Source organism: Plecotus auritus (assembly GCF_963455305.1).
Source record: "Plecotus auritus genome assembly, chromosome: 7".
Lineage (NCBI taxonomy): Eukaryota > Metazoa > Chordata > Mammalia > Chiroptera > Vespertilionidae > Plecotus > Plecotus auritus.
Genome location: NC_137774.1, coordinates 116,745,665 through 116,768,188, shown reverse-complemented (window position 1 = coordinate 116,768,188; position 22,524 = coordinate 116,745,665). Strand labels below are relative to the sequence as shown.

Here is a 22,524-nt window from a genome sequence, read left to right as displayed (position 1 = left end):
TCTGCAGCATCCATCCTGGATGCCAGTAGCATCCCCTTAGTTGTGACAACTGAAATGTCCCTAGACATTGCCAAATTTCCCAGGAATACAATGAAATTTTTAAACCTGGAAAGATGAGTAAAGTCATGGTGTTCAACATATTCATTTTATCAACAGGAAAAAATGAGGCCCACAGAGATTAACTTACTACTTTTCCTTCTTTGCCAAATATAATACTCCTTGTTCCCAGGCTCAGTGTTGTTTCAAGCTGCCTCTGAATAGGAGGCAATATAAAGGGTTACCCTAAGCAAGGAAACTTCTCCAATCCCATATTTATTCACTGACTCAGCCGATATATATTGAGCAAGTGCTGGGCCCCATGCTAGCTATTGGGAATACAAAGATGAGTATGCTATTTGTTGTCCTCAAAGATTTCAATCTAGGAGAAGAGATGGACATATAATTATACACAGTCTGGTGAGTGTGATTAAGGTAGAAAATACCAAAGGGACTCACATCTATATCATTCATCTGTCAAGGTGATAAATTAGTGGTACACTATCCAAAACGTTTTGTTCTTCCAAGAGGAACATACAAAAAAAGTCATTTCTTGGGACAGGTTTGGGTGAAATTTACAGATGTGAAAGCCAGGTCTACCCAACTTACTTCCATAGTCCCAGATATTTTTCTACTATTTCCAGACACAGGACTGAGTCCGTTCAAACAGGTCCCTGAACCTAGCCTTCACTTTCTAGCATTTACTGGCTTAACATATCTCCTCTACTTTTCCCTCTTCTAAAATCTTCATCTCTCAAAACTTTTCACATCCTGAAAGGATATTTCATCCCATTTTTCTCTTATGCCATGAAGCCTTTCCTGAGTCTAGTCAAAGGAAACTGAAAAGCTCTCTTTCTGAATTCCATACCCTTTGTATGTCTCTCATTACCTAATGCAGTGGTCGGCAAACTGCGGCTCGCGAGCCACATGCGGCTCTTTGGCCCCTTGAGTGTGGCTCTCCCACAAAATACCACGGCCTGGGCGAGTCTATTTTGAAGTGGCGTTAGAAGAAGTTTAAGTTTAAAAAATTTGACTCTCAAAAGAAATTTCAATCATTGTACTGTTGATATTTGGCTCTGTTGACTAATGAGTTTGCCGACCACTGACCTAATGCATTGTTCATTCGCTGTTTTGTTTCCCAGTCTCTCCTCTTACACGGAAAACTCCTTTAGTGTATGGATTTTTGCCATAAATTCTGCCAGAGGGAGCAGTCAACAAATGCTGACCACATGCAGTGGAGCGGAATTAAACACAGCTTTATATATATATATTTTTTTTAATTTTTTTAATATATCTTATTGATTTTTGACAGAGAGGAAGGGAGAGGGATAGAGAGTTAGAAACATCAATGAGAGAGAAACATCGATCAGCTGCCTCCTGCACGCCCCCTACTGGGGATGTGCCCGCAACCAAGGTACATGCCCTTGACTGGAATCGAACCCGGGACCCTTCAGTCTGCAGGCCGATGCTCTATCCACTGAGCCAAACCAGATAGGGCTAAACACGGCTTTAAAAGAATGACAGACATGAACAGCAACTACCAGTCATAACTGTTAATGGCAAACTTTTCCAAAGTATATCTCCTTAGGTTATCTGAATGCCGTATCATACAAAATCATGGAGTCCCTGACCTGGAGTACCATCTCCCTCAAGAGCCTCAAACATATAAAATACACTGCCATGCAACCTCCTGTGTGAACCCCTGCTCAGGGCCTAGGACTTAAGTATGAAACAAACAAGGCAAAGAAAAGTAGAACGGTTAAACCAGTCATAGGTAGAAACATGTTTACAGATTAGAAGGATAAGAAGTCGTTTATTCCTCTAAGGTAAACATGAACTTCTAAAGCAGATAAAGCAATGATTAGTATCACCTAGGACTAGCTTCATTTTAATTTCTCTCTTAACCCATTTTCAACCCACCTAATACAAGATTTTCACCACAGGGAGGCATCTTCATTTTTAAAAATTTAATGGGAACATACAATGTGAAAGCCTCCCTATGATGTGAATCCCCTCTGGGCAAAGATTCTGCTGTATTAAATCATTGTAACCCTGAGCATAGTACTCAGTACAGAATAGTTGCTCTCTGAATAAATACCCAACTTTTAATAAGATGTCAATTATTTAAACTAAAAATAAAAGGTGCCTATTCTTACAAAAGAAAAAGCCTTTCAGTTAAAACATTAAAAAGCCAATCTCTCATCATTTTATCATATATTTAGAAATACACACATAGTTTATTACTCTGATATTAATATCAAAAAGCACTGAAACATACTTACCCGTTATATGATTCAGACACTCCCGCAAATGGCTCATTTTCACAGCTGGCATAAACAAATACAAAGCTCAACACAAGTGCAATTAAAGATGTGAGCAAAGCAAACTTCATTGTGTTTTTACATGTCATTTTGAACTTTGAAACAAGAACACCACCTAAAATCTGACCCAGAGCAGCTCCAGGAATTAAAATAGCTCCTAAGGAGAAAGACAGAAAACATACAAATATACTCAGTAACTCCTACCAACTGGAAAAGATCAAAAACAAACAGCAAGTTGGTTTTAACATACGAAAGCACTCGTGATTTAGACACATGAATAAATGATTCGTTATATTAAGAGATTAATAAAATTAATGTGTTTTTTTTAATTGATTTTTTACAGAGAGGAAGGAAGAGGGATGGAGAGTTAGAAACATCGATGAGAGAGAAACATCGATCAGCTGCCTCTTGCACACCTCCCACCCGGGATGTGCCCGCAGCCAAGTTACGTGCCCTTGACCGGAATCGAACCCGGGACCTTTCAGTCTGCAGGCTGACACTCTATCCACTGAGCCAAACCGGTTTTGGCAAAATTAATGTTTTAAATATTAATATTACTATATAGTCTCCTTAGCTATATAGCTATACAGCATCTGTACCTATCAAGTTCATACAAAATATTGACTGATGTCAGAAAATCAGAAACTCTTATCAAAATCAGTATAAAGTTTAAATTTCAAGGACTCAGCTATCCAAAAGTATATACTATTCCATTAGACAATTAAATTGGTACATTAAGATTACATTAGGACAAAGAAAATGTTTTACCTCCAAGGGTAGCTGCAAAGCTGGACGACAATCCAAATTGGTTTTCTATAAATTTAGGTAAAAATGCAGCAAATCCAGTAGTAACTAAGGCTTCTGAAGAAGTTGATATAACTAAACACATAAAGACAGTATTCCTCATGGAATTCTAAAGAAAAAATACAGTTCACCAAATGAATAACTATGATACAGCACAGAATGTGCAAAATACCGCACAGAATGGCAACTTTTTAATAAAAACCATATACTTATCCATAACATTTCAGCTTTTTCTGCCAGCATAAAAGTATAAATATGGGTTAAGTAGCTTTATTTAGAGAATGTTGAGAAAATGTATCTGTGAAGCACTTGAGAGGATTGACAAATGATGCATCAGTAGGATGACTGTGCCTTTGTCATATGCAAGGGACCAGAAAAAGGAGGTACAAACCCACTTGGAAAGCCTACCCTTCTCCAGTCTTACTATAAAATCTCCATACAATAAATCTGTCCCTTATCTGACATTTTTATTGTGTTCTGAATTGCTATGTCCAGTAAGTGAGCACAGAGAATGGTCTTTAAGTATCAAACTTGTAGTATCGTTCCGAGTCTACATCTCAGTAGTTCAGAATCTTAAATAGGCAGAGAGTTAAGTCATTTTAAAAAGGTGTCTATGACTAGACTTCTCAGAATGTTATCAATCTATCAGAAGGGAGTGTAGACATTCATTAATTCAATATACTTAACCATATATTGAAAACCAAAGTATAGTTCTGGAATATTAAATACAAAAAAATTCATAAAACCAACCACAATACACACACACACACACACACACACACACACACACACATACACACACGTGTGCACACCACAAACACAAGAAATGGCATGGAATAATGGGTTATTGTGCTAATAAGGAACCATTGAATATTGATATTGCCAATGAGATAACACATGTTCTTTCAACCATTCTATTCTGAAATAGTTTTCATTTACTCAGAACTCAAAAAAATTAAATCTGGAGGGTTTTTTACAAGAGCTAGAATAATAGTAAATAAGCAAACAGCAATGAATGCATTGTGGAAATAGTCAAACAATGCATTGTGGGAATATTTGTATGGTTATATATGTGTTTATGTATATATTTAAGGTATACATATATCTACATATTTATGTGTGAGGGTGGGTGTGTGTATGAACCATATTATTTTACCTTTAGTGCAGCTGGAAAATCTTTAAAAGTTTTCCCAAAATTCTCATCTATATGATCTAACGAACTATTACTCTGATGAGTCTGGGAAGTTTTTCCATCTTGAACTTTTGCTGTACCTAAAAAAAATAGTAAATATACTTGCTCTATTACTTCATTCTTCATTTAAAACATGCTTTTTAATTGACACACACTTCTACATGTATATAAATTCCATAACATAAGAAGCCAGTACCTCTTTTTGTCAAAAAAACCTATATAAATATCCAAGTCTGCACTCTGGCAAGAGTTACTATTATTACAACTAGCTAAGGAAGTTCCAACTGGTCTAAAATTTAAGATGAGAGAGACACTCTTCCTCTAATCACATATCTATTCTCCGTATTTAAAAAACTTTCTTTAAAAATATCTCTTTTGCTCAAATGTTTCTCTTTCACATCTTTTATATATTAAACAAAGTATGTTTGTGGCTTTTTTTCTTTTACTCTCTTTAATTCTAACATACTTTGCAGATGAAACAATGTTTAACAGCTATTACCAGGTCCCTTTGATTTTTAATAATGGTTCTATGAATAAATCTGAGAAAACAGTTAATATATTGAATCATAAGTTGGATTGTCCAAGGTAGAAGAAAAAAAAATCAGCCCAGCCTGTGTGGCTCTCTGGTTGAGCACTGACCCATGAACCAAGAGGTCCCCAGTTCAATTCCAGGTCAGAGCACATGCCCCTGGCTGCAGGCTCAATCCCCTGTAGGGGGCATACAGGAGGCAGCTGATTGATGTTTCTCTCTCATCAGTGTTTCTTTCTATCCCTTTCCCTTCCTCTCTCTAAAAAATCAATAAAAACATCTTTTTTAAAAAAAAGCTATGGTTCCACCTACTTCTACTCTGTGAACATTTGTTTTGCCCATTTCCAAATGGTAATCTTCTATCCTGTTTTAAATAATACCTGAGCCTAGAGAAAAATACATACGTGTATATATAACAAACAACAATGCATTATGGAAATATTCCAACAACAATGCATATCCTATATAATAAAGAGGTAATATGTAAATTGACCTTCATGCCCTCGCACAAGATGACTGCCCCCATGTGGTCAAAGATGGCCGCCACAAGATGGCCAGCAGGGGAGGGCAGTTGGGGATGACCAGGTCTGCAGGGGAGGGCAGTTGAGGGAGACCAGGCTGGAAGGGGAGGGCATTTGGGGGTTACCGGGCCAGCAGGAGAGCAGTTACGTGTCAATCAGGCTGTCAAGGGAGTGGTTAGGGGGCAATTAGGCAGGCAGGCAGGCGAGTGGTTGGGAGCCAGCAGTCCCGGATTGTGAGAGGGATGTCCCAGATTGGAGAGGGTACAGGATGGGCTGAGGGACACCCCCCACCCTCTCCAATCTGAGACCCCTCGAAGGATGTCCTACTGCCGGTTTACAGGGATCAGGCCTAAACCGGCAGTGGGACATCCCTCTCACAATCTGGGACTGCTGGCTCCTAACCGCTCACCTGCATGCCTGCCTGATTGCCCCTAACCACTCTGCCTGCCAGCCTGCTCGCCCCCAACTGCCCCCTGCCGCCAGCCTGCTCGCTCCCAAATGCCCCCCCACGAGCCTGATCACAACTAACCCCCGGGCCAGTGTGCTCACCCCCAACTGCCCCCCCTATTGGCCTGATCGGCCCCACCTCCCCTGCCCACTGGCCTGCTCGCCCCCAACTGCCCCCTGCTGGCCTGCTCACTCAAAACTGCCCCCACTCCACTGATCACCTCCAACTGACCCCCACTGACAGCCTGCTCACCCCAAAATGGCCCCCCTGCTGGTCTGCTTACCCCCAACGGACCCTCCCCCCACCAGCCTGATCACCCACAACTGCCATCCCATCCTGGCCTGATCACCCATAACTGCCCTCCCCTCTTGGCCTCTAACCGCCTCTACCTCAGCCCCACCACCATGGCTTTGTCCAGAAGAACATCTGGAAGGTCTCCTGGAAGGTCTCCCAGTCTAATTAGCATATTACCCTTTTATTAGTATAGACAGAGGCCTGGTGCATGGGTGGGGGCCAGCTGGTTTGCCCTGAAGGGTGTCCCGGATCAGGGTGGGGATTCCCTTGGGGTGTGGGGTGGCCTAGGTGAGGGGCCTGTGATGGTTTGCAGGCCGGCCACGCCCCCATGGGGTGAGGGTCCCCACTGTGGGGGCATGGCCAGCCTGGGTGAGGGGCTGAGGGCTGTTTTCAAGCTGGCCACAGCCGCTTCAGGGTAGGGGGCCCCGCTGGGGAGCCTGGCCAGCCTGGGTGAGGGGCTGAGGGCCGTTTTTAGGCTGGCCACACCCCTTTCAGGGTGGGGATCCCTGGCCAGCCTGGGTGAGGAGCTGATGGCTGTTTGCAGGCTGGTCAAGCCCCCCAGCGGGGACCCCCACCCCATGGGAGTGTGGCCAGCCTGGGTGAGAAGCTGAGGGCTGTTTTCAGACTGGCCAAGCCCCGTGGCCGCCTCCATCTTTGTTGGGCTAATTTGCATACTCGCTCCTAATTGGCTGGTTGGTGTAGCGGAGTGATGGTCAATTTGCATGTTTCTCTTTTATTAGTGTAGATATATATGTGTGTGTGTGTACATATATATGTATATATATTTGAACTTCATGATTATACAGAAGCAAAATATCAGAGAGAAAGAAATAGATATTCTCTTCTATTAATCTTTTCTTTTTTGAACAGACTGTAGTGAAAATGAGTATACTACAGCATGTCTTTGATGATAATTGAAAGAAAAGTACTTGTACTTTCAACAGCAAATAATAAACATCAATGATTTAAGGCAGATGGGCTCTTGAAGTTAGTGACTAACTAAATACAGACTAATAGTTTAAAAGATATTGTATCTTATATAGATATATACAGCAGGATTCCAGATAACAAATAAGCAACAAATTTAGTAAGTATATAGTAAATAGGTGAATATATATAGTTTTGCTGATTATGAATTGAAAATTAAAGGAAACCATGAATATTAAGATTGCTCCCTAATATTTCCCAAAATAGAGAAAGCTATTCAAAAGTTTGCATAGGCAGAAAACTGAGATTCTAAAAAACAAATAAATTTTCTAGGGTTCTTACCAATCATATAGAAAGCAACACTTGACCTAGAATTGGACTAAAACTTCCTTGTCTTAAAGATATTATTTTTACCTGGTAAATGTTTTGGAAAGCAAGAAAAAGGTATTATTAAACACCAAGCACAGAGACAAGCCATGAGAAATCCAATCCACCATGCCCCGAGCCATCGCGGGTCATCCTCAGTTATATCAGTGCTATATGACAGAAAAACAAAAGGTCAAAGTCAACCCTATTTTGTTCATTAAAACTCAGTTATGATAATTATATACTTTATAATTCAAGTACATTTATAGAGTAATCCTATCTAATAAAAGAGTAATATGCAAATTGACTGTCACTCCAACACACAAGATGGCTGCCCCCATGTGGACACAAGATGGCTGCCACAGATGGCCAGCAGGGGAGGGCAGTTGGGAGGGACCAGGCCTGCAAGGGAGGGTCGTTGGGTGGGGGGGACCAGACCAGCAGGGGAGAGCAGTAAGGGGAAATGAGGCTGGCAGGGGAGGGCAGTTAGGAGTGACTGAGTCAGCAGGGGAGTGCAGTTGGGGGGGACCAGGCCTGCAGGGCAGTTGGGGTGACCAGGCTGGCAGGGGAGGGCAGTTGGGGGGGACCAGGCCTGCAGGGGAGGGCAGTTAGGGGTGACCAGGCCTGCAGGGGAGGGCAGTTAGGGGCAATCAGGCTGGCAGGGGAGCAGTTAGGCATCAATCAGGCTGTCAGGGGAGTGGTTAGGGGGTGATCAGGCGGCAGGCAGATGCAGTTAGGGGCAATCAGGTAGGCAGGCAGGTGAGCAGTTGGGAGCCAGCAGTCCTGGATTGTGAGAGGGATGTCCGACTGCCTGTTTAGGTCCGATCCTACTGGGATCGGGCCTAAACGGGCAGTTGGACATCCCTCAGGGGGTCCCAGATTGGAGAAGGTGCAGGCTGTGCTGAGGGACACCCCCCTCCCGCCCGGGCATGAATTTCGTGCACCGGGCCTCTAGTATTTTTATAATATCCAAAATTTTAAGAGGAGCCATTCTGATGAATCAGACAACAGATAGCAAGCATAAATGAGAGCTATAAGAATAATGGTTTGCAACATATTTCAGACTGGCAAGTAGGACATAAAAATTTAAACTATTTAATACTAAATATACTATTGAAAGTACACATAGAATTTCTGAACATTCTTTAACTTTGGCTAAGTCTTCATTCTCTACTATATTAAATACGTCTCACAGCATATCTGACCTATGTTAAAAGCCCATACACTGTGCTTCAATTACAGCATTTTTTTAAATATAAGTCTTTGTAAAATGATTCATTACATTTTTTATAATGGTTTCATATTTTATAATAATAGACTCTTCCCCAAAATACTCCACTCCCACAAAACTTATGCAATTCTCCACTGAAATTAAAATGTCCTTTCTTAAAATCAGCTCTCTGCTTCAAGGCTTCCCCTGACACCTTTTTCTAGTCTCTGTATGAGACAAATAAATATTACCTATTACTATCCTCCATGGTCAGTTATTTAAAAAAATGCACAACTGTGATCTCTAAGATATCATCAGAGATACTAGAGAACTCAGTCTGAGAATCATGCACTCTTGACTCTTCAAGCTATCTACCTCCAGTTAAATCTACTAAAAACATAACTAATTTTGATTAAATTCTTCTTTTGAACAATTTATGGCATCTTATATGTGTATAGAAAAATTATACCAGGTGACTATTAAATATCCTTATTTATGAATAATAAATGTTTTGTACTAAAAGATGGTATGGATTAACTCATGAAATAATGTAACCAAAACATTACATAAAAATTGTGTGTATTCAGTTCATAATATGCTAAAGAAATACTGTGAAAATATTTCTGTCTATGATGTTAACACTAAAATAATGAAATAAATTTAAATAAAAGAAAAACAGATATTGCCTTGCCTTTGTTCCAAACCAACATCAATGTACACAGTTAACAGCTGTCCTCCCAGCACATAGCCAACAGCAGGGCCTAATATTGACATGGAATAGCCAATTCCTAGTAGGACAAAGACAAGGAAAATTGTCATCTGTACAAGTTTGCTTTAAATGTCTAACAATAGCATAGATACAAATATTTTACTGTAGAAAAATCAAAATGGTTAGAACAGTGGTTGGCAAACTCATTAGTCAACAGAGCGGCAAACCGCGGCTCACAAGCCGCATGTGGCTCACAAGCCGCAGTTTGCCAACCACTGGGTTAGCAATTACATGAAAATTACACATATTAGCCCTAGCTGGTTTGGCTTAGTGGATAGAGCCTTGGCCTGAGGACCAAAGGCTCCTAGGTTTGATTCCTGCCAAGGGCATGTACGGTTGCAGGCTCCTCCCCAGCCTGGGCCCTGGTCAAGGCACCTGCAGGAAGCAACAATCAATGTGTTTCTCTCACATCAATGTTTCTCCTCGCCTTTCCCTCTCTCTTCCTCTCTCTCTAAAGGATCAATGGAAAAATATCTTCAGGTGAGGATTAACAAAAAAAAAGAAACAAAAAAAATTACACATATTTTCACTAAAAAAAATATGTGATGCCATTTGAATGGTATCACTTGTAAAATCCAGGAGCTTAAATTATATAATTTAAAAGCTATTACACTGAAATAATAATTGCAATAATAATAATTGCAATAAATCCAGTTATTATAAATCCATGGCGGGTTATATCTTTAACTGGTGGCAGGGGTAGTGCATCGACTATTATCCTTTACGGACGGTTACAGTAATTATTATTTACAATCCTTATGGAAAATATATGAAAGTATAAGCCTTTTCCACTCTGTACACACTACAAAAGCCTTCTTTATTTTATACTACAGCAGCTGATAAAAACCTGGATCTGGTCATTAGTCTGTTTCTTAAAAACAAGCAATTCATTTAGTCATATGCTTTTAGTGAATCTCCCATTTTTACTTGCAGCAGAATTAAACTGACCTTATTTCTCTCAGATATGTAAAAATTCATCACATGTAACATTTAAATTTTGCAAATTAACCCCTCACTAAACTCTGAATCAGTGGGTACCCTGATCTTGGGCTTCCCAGCCTCCAGGAGTTTTAAGAAATAAATGTATGTTGTCTATAAGCTAACCAGTCTATGGTATTCTATTATAGCAGTATGAATGGACTAAGATAGTCCTCTACATCACTAGTAGAATAATAAATTGATAAAGTAAAAACTCATATGCAAATAAATTGCACATTAATTGACTATAGGGCCATGGATTGGCTGTAGGGCCATGTAGCTCTACCTTGCAGGTACATCAGGAAAGGAATTTGAGATAAACTTATGCTACCAAAAAATCAGATCACAAAGCGGGGGAGGGGGAATCCAGTTATATATCAAAAGGGTTAATCTGAAGTGGAAAACTCCACAGAGTTTCTGGGCACTATCTTGTGTTTTCTTTTGTTGACTTTAGTCAGTAGGATGTGGTAAGTCCCATAGAATGGCAGAGCTCCATCTCTACACCCTGTGTAAATCAGCCTGGAATTCAAGCAGTCCAGAAAGTCTACTACTTGAACGGCACTTCCAGGAAGGCTGGCATGCCCCGTATAAGAAACAGTGCAGGACATTCAACAAAATTCAATGGAAAGACATGTTATGTCAGTAAATAATAAAACCAAAAAAAAAAGCAATATTGCATGTATCTCATAGATACTCTTACGATATTACAACTAATTTTAAATAAGCATATGTTATGCTTTACTTATAAATTTAAACATCAATAAGATGAAATGACACCCAGACATTCATATCACAGAGCAAACTTACCTATATAGAGAGAAGATTTGTGTGTGGGTACAGAGTCATCAAGAAAGGCTGTTCCCAGGGTATAGAGGGGAGTTCCTCCTGCTCCCAGCAACAGTTGTCCCAAGATGAAGACATACAAGAAGTTGGAAAGTGAAGAACTTGAAGAGGTACAACCAGTTCTATTCCTTGCTATTGAGCAAGTATCTTTAGAGAGGGAAAAATAAAATTGTAAACATAAAGAAATTCAGAGAAAGACAAACACAATATGATTTTACTTACATGTGGAATTTAATGAACAAAATAAATTAACAAACATAATAGAAACAGACTCATAGAGACAGAGAACAGACTGACAGTTGAAAGAGGGGAGGGAGTTGGGGGGCTGGGTGAAAAAGGTGAAGGGATTAAGAAAAAAAAAACAAAAAATAAAACTTATGGTGATTATCAGAGGAATGGGGGAATAGGGGGAGATAGAAGAGGGCATAAATGGTGACAGAAGGATACTTGATTTGGGGTGGTAAATACAAATAACAATATACAGATGATGTATTATAGATTGTACACTTGAAACCTATATAATATTATTAACCAATGTCACCCCAATAAATGCAATAAATTAATACATGAGCACAGAAAAATATCTATTAAAAAAGAAATTCAGCTAATAATTTAAATATTTATCTTGGAGAAATGATTGATTCTAGGACTGGGCAAGAATTATACAGGATGAGCCTGGATCATCTCATAGTGCCAACAAGTAAAGAAGTATTAAAAACAAACAAATAAAACCCCACAATTATGGAGGTCTGTCAAAGGGACACATGAGCCAACTGAAAGGATTCTGATAGCCAAAGCTGGAATAATTTGAGCAACAAAATAAAGTAGTGTTGGAATACATATATATCCACACTGAAAATCAAAAGGCTAAATAAACAAACAAATGTGGGAGAAAAAGACAAGTCTTTAGTTCAGAAGCATGTCTCGTAATTTATGTCAATAGTCTATCCTCAAAGAGGTAGAGCATAACACCCCACTTCTAAAGTGTGGGTGCACATAGTGACTTTCTTCCAACGAGTATGTATGGAAGGCAAGAACAAAAAGAGTGACTTCGCAGTGTATTAACCTGAAGTACCTCAGTCAGGTGATCAAGATCATCATCAAGAGTGATAAGTGATGTTGAGAGTGTATACCCTTGATATGATATGATGAAAATGGCATTTTGCCAGAGTGGTCCTCTCCTAAAAAACTCATAGCCCCAGTCTAATCACCAGATAAATCCCAGTTGAAGGCTATTCTACATCTGACTAGCACTTCTCAAAACTGCCAAGGTCATCGGAAAAAAGGGGGAATATCTGAGAAATCATCATAGCCAAGAGAAGCCAATTGAGCATGACTACTAAATGTTACATAGTTCCCTGCATCAGATCCTGGAACAGAAAAGAACATTAGATAAAAATTAAGGAAATGTGAATAATGTATGCACTTCAGTTAATAATTATAAACATTAATGGGTGATATATCAACATTAGTTCATTAATCATAAGAAATGTAGCATATAACGTTAATAATAGGGGGAAATGGAAACTATATACTATCTTCACAATTTTTCTGTAAATCTAAAATTGTTCTAAAAGTCAAGTTTAAAGTACAGAATAAAACAACACATTATAAATACAGGCTTAAACTTTCATAAAAATTAATAGTAAATAAATAATGAAAATATATAAATTAATAGTAAATAAATAAACAATGAAAATATATAACAGCAATTTTAATTAAGCAGATTCCACCAGAAGATGCAAGAATAAACAGAAGAAGTTAAAACAACAGAATTTAATTTTCATCTTTCTCAGTCCAAGAGCACAAATTGTTAAAAATAGGCAAGGAAAGAGAAAACCTGAACAATATAATTAGTAACATTGAATTTAGGAAAGCATGTCAAATTCCATACTCTGATAAAATTGTGCCTTCCATTTTTAGGTCCCATGGACAAGTCTAACAAACACTAACCAAAATATTACAATGCAAAAATATCTATATACATTCCAAAGACTAAATGACAATAAAATCTATGATCAAAATAAAACAAAACTAGAAACTTCTAAGCCCTTCTATCTAAAATTCAAAAAAAAATTTAAAACTATTAAATTATTCTTAGGTCAAAAAAAATTGGAATTACAAAGTTTCTCGAAATGATTCTAGAAATAATGCAAATCAAAAATTATATGCTAAAACTACTATAATAGTTACAAGAAAGCATCTTATTCAAACAGGAAAAACACACCAAAAATAATGAAATCAAAGTTTAAAATATATAAAAATAAATCACACATTAATGAGCTGCTCCCAACACTACCACCACTGCAGCTAGATGAGGTTATTATAGAAAATCTATAGAGAAAATAACATGCAAAAGAATACCTAAAAAAAAAAAAATAATGAAAGAGGCAAGCAATTAAGAGGCCTCCCTAATTTAAAAAAAAAAAAAAAAGTAACAAATAAACAGAAATCTGATCAATGGAATAAAAAAATTATAATTAACAAAAAGTAATTTGAAATAATCAGTAAAATATGCCAGTAGCTAACATAATGAAAAAGAAGAAATTATATATGTATACAAATAATACATGAAAAAAGGAAATAAACTCTAAAGAGAGGAAATTTTTTAAAAATCACAAGAGACTACTTAGAGCAGATTTCTAGCAAATAAATTTGAAAATCTAAAATGATTAATTCTCAAGCCCATAGTTCAGAGATGAATTTTACCAATCTTGTAAATATTAAATAATGACAATAATCATATTATTATACTACTTAATGCTACTTAAAACTATTCCAGAACATAGAAAAAGGGTTAAAAAGTACCAAAATGTTTTTATGAATTGAATACAAATTGACACCAGCATGTGAAAAAGTTTAACAACAAAAGAAAAATGCAGCAGGACTTTATATGTATATTTAATTTCAGAGAGGAAGGGAGAGAGAGAGATAGAAACATCAATGATGAGAGAATCATTGATGGGATGGTGATCAAGCCTGCAGGGGAGGACAGTTAGGGGTGACCAAGCCGGCAGAGGAGGGAAGTTGGGGGCAACCAGGCCTGCAGGGAAAGGCAGCTGGGAGGGACCCAGGCCTGAAGGGGAGAGTGGTTGGGGGGGACCAGGCCTGCAGGGGAGAGCAGTTAGGGGTGACCAGGCCTACAGGGGAGGGCAGTTGGGGGGGACCCAGGCCTGCAGGGGAGAGCAGTTGGGGGGGACCAGGCCTGCAGGGGAGGGCAGTTAGGGGTGACCAGGCCTGCAGGGAAAGACAGTTGGGAGGGACCCAGGCCTGCAGGGGAGAGCAGTTGGGGGGGACCAGGCCTGCAAGGGGAGGGCAGTTGGGGGGGACCAGGCCTGCAGGAGAGGGCAGTTGGGGGGGACCAGGCCTGCAGGGGAGGGCAGTTAGGGGCAAACAGGCTGGCAGGGGAGTGGTTAGGGGGTGATCAGGCTGGCAGGCAGAAGCAGTTAGGGGCAATCAGGAAGGCAGGCAGGCAAGCAGTTGGGAGCTAGCAGTCCTGGATTGTGAGAGGGATGTCCGACCACCCGTTTAGGCCCGATCCCACCAGGATTGGGCTTAAACGGGCAGTCAGACATCCCTCAAGGGGTCCCAGATTGGAGAGGGTGCAGGCTGGGCTGAGGGACACCCCCCTCCCCCGTGCACGAATTTCGTGCACCGGGCCTCTAGTAGAAACATAAAGGCAAATGACAAGTATTTAAAATCTTTTAATATATTTAAAATCTCATGAAATTAACTTTTCCTGGAAAATCAAAAACTATTAACCAGAGAGTGCATTTCAGAGATGCCATGGGGACCTGAAAGCCATACATCACAATAATATTAAATAACTCATTACATTGCATCTGTTAAAAACAGCTAGTTTTACCTATTATGTAAACTATGTGGTATTATTTGCTGAGGAAACTATTTGAACCTAGAATTTCAACTTCTAATGGGGAATAATAAACTATCTGAAAATAATACTTGTATCACCAATTTAAAAACATTTGATTTGACAATATAACACAAGCGGGAGCTCCTCTGTTGTGTGTGAACATGGAGTGTTGTTAATAATAAAATTGAGGCATAGAACTTCACTTAATATACAAACTAGTGACCTGTCTGCCCTACTAACATGGATGGGAACTAAAGACAAAAAAGGCAAAATGAAATCTACATAGAAAAATATTTAGCAGTTAAATATCAAGCTCAGCTAAACCCTCATCCCCCACTCAGAGGCCCTCAGCCTCCTCTTCCCCTGGCATTTACCTTCAAATCTTGGAAATTTAAAGGGGCTATGTTTTCCTCGGGGCTCATTCTGCTGCCTTTAGTACAGCAGGATGCTGGGTCTGAGATGACATTCCACACCCCCAACAACAGTTTTGTGACAGTATTTTCAGGAAGTATCCATACCTCCTGAGAAGCAGAATAGTTTTCTAGGGAATCGAGTCTGCCTCATTGCCTGCACCAGGTACTTTGAGGTGGCTAACTTTAATCAAAAACAGTCTCTTTTGCAACCGCATGGATGGAACTGGAGAGCATTATGCTAAGTCAGTGGTTGGCAAACTGTGGCTCTCGAGCCACATGCGGCTTGCGAGCCACGGTTTGCCGCTCTATTGACTAATGAGTTTGCCGACCACTGGGATAGGGCTTAATCACAAGGAACAATAACAGCCTGTAATTATTGGAATCGAGAGTCTAGGTCAGTGGTCGGCAAACTCATTAGTCAACAGAGCGGCAAACTGCAGCGAGCCACAGTTTGCCAACCACTGTGCTAAGTGAAATAAGCCAGTCAAAGAAAGATAAATATCATGTGATCTCACTCATTTATGGAATATAATGAACAACATAAACTGATGAACAAAAATAGATCCAGAGACAGAGAAAAATCGATCAGACCGTCAAACCTCAGAGGGAAGGTAGGGGAGGATGGGAGTAAGGGGGAGAGATCAACCAAAGGACTTGTATGCATGTATATAAGCCTAACCAATGGACACAGACAACAGGAGGGTGAGGGCATGAGTGGGGGGGATTGGGGAGCTAATGGGGGAATAAGGACACATGTAACACCTTAATCAATAAAGATATTTAAAAAAATTCACACACAAAAAAAAAATAGTCTCTTTCTCCCTTCCCAGGGAGTAACTATAATTTTCTCCCCCTGGCTCTACTTCCCATCTTCTAACCACTGCAAAGCAATCTATAGATTCAACATAATTCCTATTAAAATATCAATAGCTTATTTTACAAATCTAGCACAAATATTCCAAAAATTTATATGGAACCCAAAAAGACCCCAATAGTATCAGCAATCTTGAGAAAAAAGAACAAAGTTAAAGGGATCACAATACCTATATCAAAGTATACTACAAGGCCATTATAATCAAAACAGCCTGGAAGAGGCATATATATATACTGTATAGTTCAATGGAATAGACCAGAGAGCCCCAAAATCAATACACACCTTCATGATCAATTAATATTTGACAAAGGAGGCAAGAGCATACAATGGAGTAAAGACAGTCTCTTCAATAAACAGTGTTGGAAAAACTGGACAACTACATGCAAAAAAAAAAAAAAAAAGAAGAAGAAGAAGAAAATAGACCACCATCCTACATCATACACAAAAATAAACTCAAAATTGGTAAAAGACATAAATGTATGTCGCCTAACTATAAAAATCCTAGAAGAAAACATAAAGGCAGTAAAATTTCAGACATCTCTCATAGCAATATTTTTGCTGATGTATCTCCTACGGCAAGGCAAACAAAGGACAAAATAAACAAAAATTGGACCACACCAAACTAAAAAGCTTACACAGCAAAAGAAACCATCAAGAAAATGAAAAGGGAACCCATGGTGTGGAGAACACATTCGTCAATGATACATCTGATAAGGGATTAATTTTCAAAATACATAAAAAACTTACACAGTTCAATTACCAGAAAGACAAATAATCTGGTTTTAAAAACAGGCAAAGGACCTGAATAGATACTTCCAAAGAGGATATACAGAAGGCCAGTAGATACATGAAAAAATGTTCAATGTCACCAATCTTCAGAGAGATGCAAATTAAAACCACAATGAAATACTCCTCACCTGCCAGAATGGCTACCATCAATAAATCAACAAACAAATGCTGGTGAGGATGTGGGGCAAAGGAAACCCTAGTGCACTGTGGGTGAGTATGCAGACTGATGTAGTCACTGTGAAAAACAGTATTGGAACTACCTTTTGAGCCAGCGATCCCACTTACGGGAATATATCCTAAGAATCATGAAACAATTAGAAAAGAATATATGCACCCCAATGTTCATAGCAGCATTACTTACAATAGCTAAGATCTAGAAATAGCCCAAGTGCTCATGAGTGGATAAAAAAGCTGTGGTACATTTTCACCATGGAATACCATGCAGCAGTAAAAAAGAAAGACCTCTTACCCTTTCAGACAGCATGTAGGGACCTGGAGAGTATTATGCTAAGTGAAATAAGCCAGTCAAAGAAATACAAGTATCACATGATCTCATTTATATGTGCAATCTAATGGATAAAATAAACTGATGAACAAAATAGAATCAGAGGCATGGATATATGGAATAGACTGACAGCTTTTTGGGGGAACCAGAGGGCTGGATGTAAGAAGGTGAAGGGATTTGCCAAAAAAACATTTATACATAACACAAAGACACAGAAAACAGTATGCTGATAGCCAGAGGAAAAGGGTGATGGAGAGTATGTGGAGGTGGGCAAAGGGGAGGAAAATGGGAATGGAAAAAGACTTTGCTTGGGGCAATGGGCTCACAATGCAGTGTGCAGATGATGTCTTATTGAGCTATACACTTGAAACCTGTATGGTTTTGTGAAACAATGTTACCGCAATAAATTCAATTACTAAAATTAAATTAAGATTTTAAATTTTAAAAAAGAATACTTAAGAAGCAGTCTGGTAGTGCAGAACAAGGCTCAGAAGTCAAATACACTTGTAGTATATCCATGACAAATTATTTAAATGAATAATAAAAAAAAAGAACAACAGGAAATGTTAATAAAACAAGGTGGCCAAAGGAGATTGTATGTACACATAAGTACATAAGGGGAAAAAAAACCTAACATAAATGAATAAAATAATGAAATGTATAATTTCAGAAAACATCCTTAATATTTAAAGTATGTATATAAACCCATATACAGTACTTCAATATGCATAAGTGGGTGTCAGGGAAAGATGACATGAACAGCCATAACTAAGACATAGCTTAGTATGGACTTTCAAGAGATAGTTAATTGCATAGACATATGGACTACTGAAACTACTGCATTCTTTTTAGAGTACCAGCAGTATGCTGTATATCAAGTATCACAAGCACTTCTAAATGACTTCAGAATACACAGGTGAACAGAGGCTATTGAATTCTTAAGTAATGTAAGAATGGGATAAGAAATTCTAAAAAAGGCAATGATCAAATTACGGAAGTACAAAGGAAAAATATTGAAGCTACGAATATGAATAGCACCTTCTGAAAAATAACCCATTAACCTTTAACAACAATAAAATGTATCCTACTTTACACATTGCATTGTTCAGGAGGAAAAAAACAACTATACAAATATTGTTAGACTCATGGTGCTTCTCAATACTCAAAGCTTTCACATACATTTCCCAGTCTAACCTTTATAACTTTCTGCAAACATTTAATAAATGAAGAAACTAGAAACCCAAAGTCACATTGTGCAACACAAACCAATAATCTGATTCCTATTCTTCTGGTCCTCCAATGTATTCCCCATGAGCTTTAAGCTACAACAATTTAATAAGTTGAACCATCCTCTAAAAGGCTATAAAGCAAGATTTCCCCAACTATATTTTATGAAACCCCTAGGCTTCTGAGAATTTCCATGAACAAAAGGGTTTGAAACGGAGGGTCCTTATGACTTTTAGCTTTAAATCCTAGCTCTAGAAATCACATCTTCCTCCCCCTCTCCTGTAGCAGGATAAAGAAAACTTCTTAATCTAAGCTATGTTTCAGCTCCTGAGCCCTAAGGTAGAATGACCTCTTGGCTGGTTTCCCATGAGAGGGAACAAGGGACACAGGAACAGAACTCAGAGCTGTTCTCAACACCTGAAGAAATGATTCAGCTCCATCATCTCACCTCTGACCAATCAGCTCCCAACAGGACCCCAAACCCCTAATCCAGTGTCCTGTGATATTGCCCTATACAATCTGTAACCTATGTGCCATCAGGGACTTCAGGCTTTTGAGCATAAGCTTCCCGTTCTCCTTCATGGCGCCATTATAATAAAATAACCAATATTTCTCCAATTCTTATTGTCTAGTGTTTGGTTCTGCTAGCAATGGGAGAACAAACTCTATTTGTTTGTTTGTTTATTTATTTACTAGAGGCCCAGTGCACAAATTCGTACACAGGTGGGGTCCATCCAGCCATTAGGCTGGGCCGGCAGGGGGGAGGAGCTGTGGGTGGTTGGCCAGGGTGAGGGGGACCAATTGGGGGCAGCGCTGGCCAGGTGGGGAGCCAATACTGGCACAGATCAAGCCAGTTGGCTGCTGCAGTGTGCATCGTAGCCACCAGTCGTTCCGCCGTTCTGGTCGCTGGGTTTATTTATTTATTTATTTATTTGACAATTGAGAGAAACAGAGAGAGAGAGAGAGAGAGAGAGAGAGAGAGAGAGAGAGAGATCAATTTGTTATTCATCTATTTGTGCATTTGTTAGTTGATTCCTTTATGTGCCCTGACCAGGGACCAAACTGCAACAGTGACTATCTGAACAACGCTGTAACCAATTGAGCTTCCCAGACAGGGTTTTCTGTTCTGTAACTGGTTCTATGGTCAAATTAGTTTGTAAAACACTGTATTCTATTACTGCACCTCTCCTCTTACAGAGTAATACGCATGCATTTATATGTAGTAGGACAAAGTTTTACATAACATCAATCATATAGTTGTTACCTTTTTTTCTCCATTAATGTCTATCATCTCACAGAACCAGTGCTCTATAAAACACAATTTTGAAAAATGCTTGTCTGAAGTATGACAAAGGTATCAAGTAAAGCAAAACAATGCTGGGCAATAAAATTTTTAAAATTTAATCCTTGTATAGATAGACTTAAATCATAGAGAGTTAGTCAGATCAATCAATGATCACTTAATGATTCCAACTGTCAAGATTTAGGATTTTCTCTTTTCACTTTCTCCCTTACTATTCTCTCTCCTTTAGAATAAACATCCACTACCATGGATGTAGAAACTATGAAGATGACTACAAATCTCAAAGTTGAATTTCCAGTATCTCTTATGATCTAGAACTTCATTTCAAATGCCAAATGTCTACCTCTAAAACAAACTCACTCTCTTTCTCACAAAACCAAATTCTCTGATTTTCTAATATCTGTTTATAATATCCATTTTCTAATCAAGTTTAAAACATAAAAGTCCTTCAATAGCATATTCCTTGTTTATAATGACCACACCACATGCTTTTCCTACTGAAATTTTACCCATTGTTCAAGCCCAGCTCAAATTCCACTTCTTATTAAAAGTTTTCCCCTGAATTGCCCAAAGGGAATTCTTCTTTCAGTGGCAATAAACCACACGTTTTAATTGCCTGTATGACTCACCAGGTTCTTGCTTATCATGGCTAACTTATCTCTTATCTTCATATATCTCAATAGCAATAATTATAGTAATATTTACTGAGTGCTTACCTTATGCAAGGTCATTCACTGGTATGCATTATCTAATCCCCAGAAATATCCTATGAAGGAGGTACAATTACTTTCCTCATTTTACAGACCAGTAAAGTCGGGGTTAGATTAACTCCTACAATAGCTCTAAGATTTAAGAGGCTACGCTTTTAACAGATTCAACTCATGATTAATGGTGACATAAAGTAAAACTTATCAGCCGAAACCGGTTTGGCTCAGTGGATAGAGCATCAGCCTGCGGACTGAAGGGTCCCAGGTTCGATTCCGGTCAAGGGCATGTACCTTGGTTGCGGGCACATCCCCAGTGGGAGGTGTGCAGGAGGCAGCTGATCGATGTTTCTCTCTCATCGATGTTTCTAGCTCTCTATCCCTCTTCCTTCCTCTCTGTGAAATATCAATAAAATATATTTAAAAAAAAACAACTTATCAGTTGCTTAAATAACCTGGGATATAAATTCAAAACATTTCTCTAAGGGTTTCTATCAAGATAAAGAGACAAAAGCTTTTGACGTAAGATCAAACAGTCAATCTCCTTTATCTTCTTGAAAATGCAAACTCATGACCTAACCAAGAAATTTGAAAATCTCTTAAAATAAAAATATTGACCATAAGTGATATAAAATTTGAATGAAGCCATAATTCTGGAATATGCTAAAGTAATAATCAGAAGTCTACCTCTGAAATCAACCTATCTGAAATTATTTTTCTAGAGAATTTATATTAAAGCTCAATAAAAAAACAATCAATTCTTGACTTAATCTGTCTCAATATAGAAAAGAAAAGAAAAGAAAAGAAAAGAAAAGAAAAGAAAAGAAAAGAAAAGAAAAAGTTCCAAACTTGTTATAATAGCATTAGCACACCCCTGGTCTGGTTGCTCAGTTGAAGTGTTGTCTCGTGCACCAAAAAGGTTGCAGGTTCTATTCCCCATTGGGAATATATGATTCCTGGTCAGGCATATTATCTAGGTGGCAGGCCCAATCCCCAGTCAGGCTGTGTACAAGAGGCAACATCCAGATTGTAGGTTTGATTCCCTGATCTAGATGCATATGGGAGACATCGAAAGGATGTTTCTGACATTGATGTTTTTCTCTCGCCCTCCCTTCCTCTAAAATCAATAAAATATATCCTCAGGTGAGGATTAAAAATATACGTATATTAACAAAATTTCATTTCAAAATAGCAGTCATTTATGAGAAGGAACTTTAAATATTTTTTAAAAGGTAAAAGTTAAAATATGTGTATGGATATTTTTATGTATCAATTAAGGCTGCAGTAGGACACCAACAAAAGAAATAACTAAAGCAAATTAAACATTTTTTAATGAATGTAGATTTTTAAAAATATTTTTTATTGATTTCAAAGAGGAAGGGAGAGGGAGAGAGAGATAGAAACATGAATGATGAGAGAGAATGACTTATTGCTGCCTCCGCATGCCCCACACTAAACCGAGCCCGCAAGCCAGACATGTGCCCTGGTCTGGAATCAGACCATGACTTCCTGGTACATAGGTCAACACGCAGCCACACTGGCCGGGCTATGAAGTAGGCTTTTTAACAAAGGCAGAGTTAAGAGAACAAACAGTGAG

General features: G+C 38.7%; 1 protein-coding gene across 1 annotated transcript in view; it reads right to left on the bottom strand.

Annotated features, from left to right (window-relative positions):
* SLCO4C1 (solute carrier organic anion transporter family member 4C1) overlaps positions 1 to 22,524 on the bottom strand; it is a 62,409-nt gene that overhangs the window by 9,812 nt on the left and 30,073 nt on the right. The window contains exons 3-8 of the mRNA XM_080678747.1: positions 11,203 to 11,385; positions 9,340 to 9,436; positions 7,487 to 7,608; positions 4,318 to 4,433; positions 3,126 to 3,270; positions 2,319 to 2,514 (exon numbers count right to left, since the gene is read on the bottom strand). Coding sequence (XP_080534873.1) covers positions 2,319 to 2,514; positions 3,126 to 3,270; positions 4,318 to 4,433; positions 7,487 to 7,608; positions 9,340 to 9,436; positions 11,203 to 11,385 — 859 coding nt within the window. The remainder of the gene's footprint in view (positions 1 to 2,318; positions 2,515 to 3,125; positions 3,271 to 4,317; positions 4,434 to 7,486; positions 7,609 to 9,339; positions 9,437 to 11,202; positions 11,386 to 22,524) is intronic.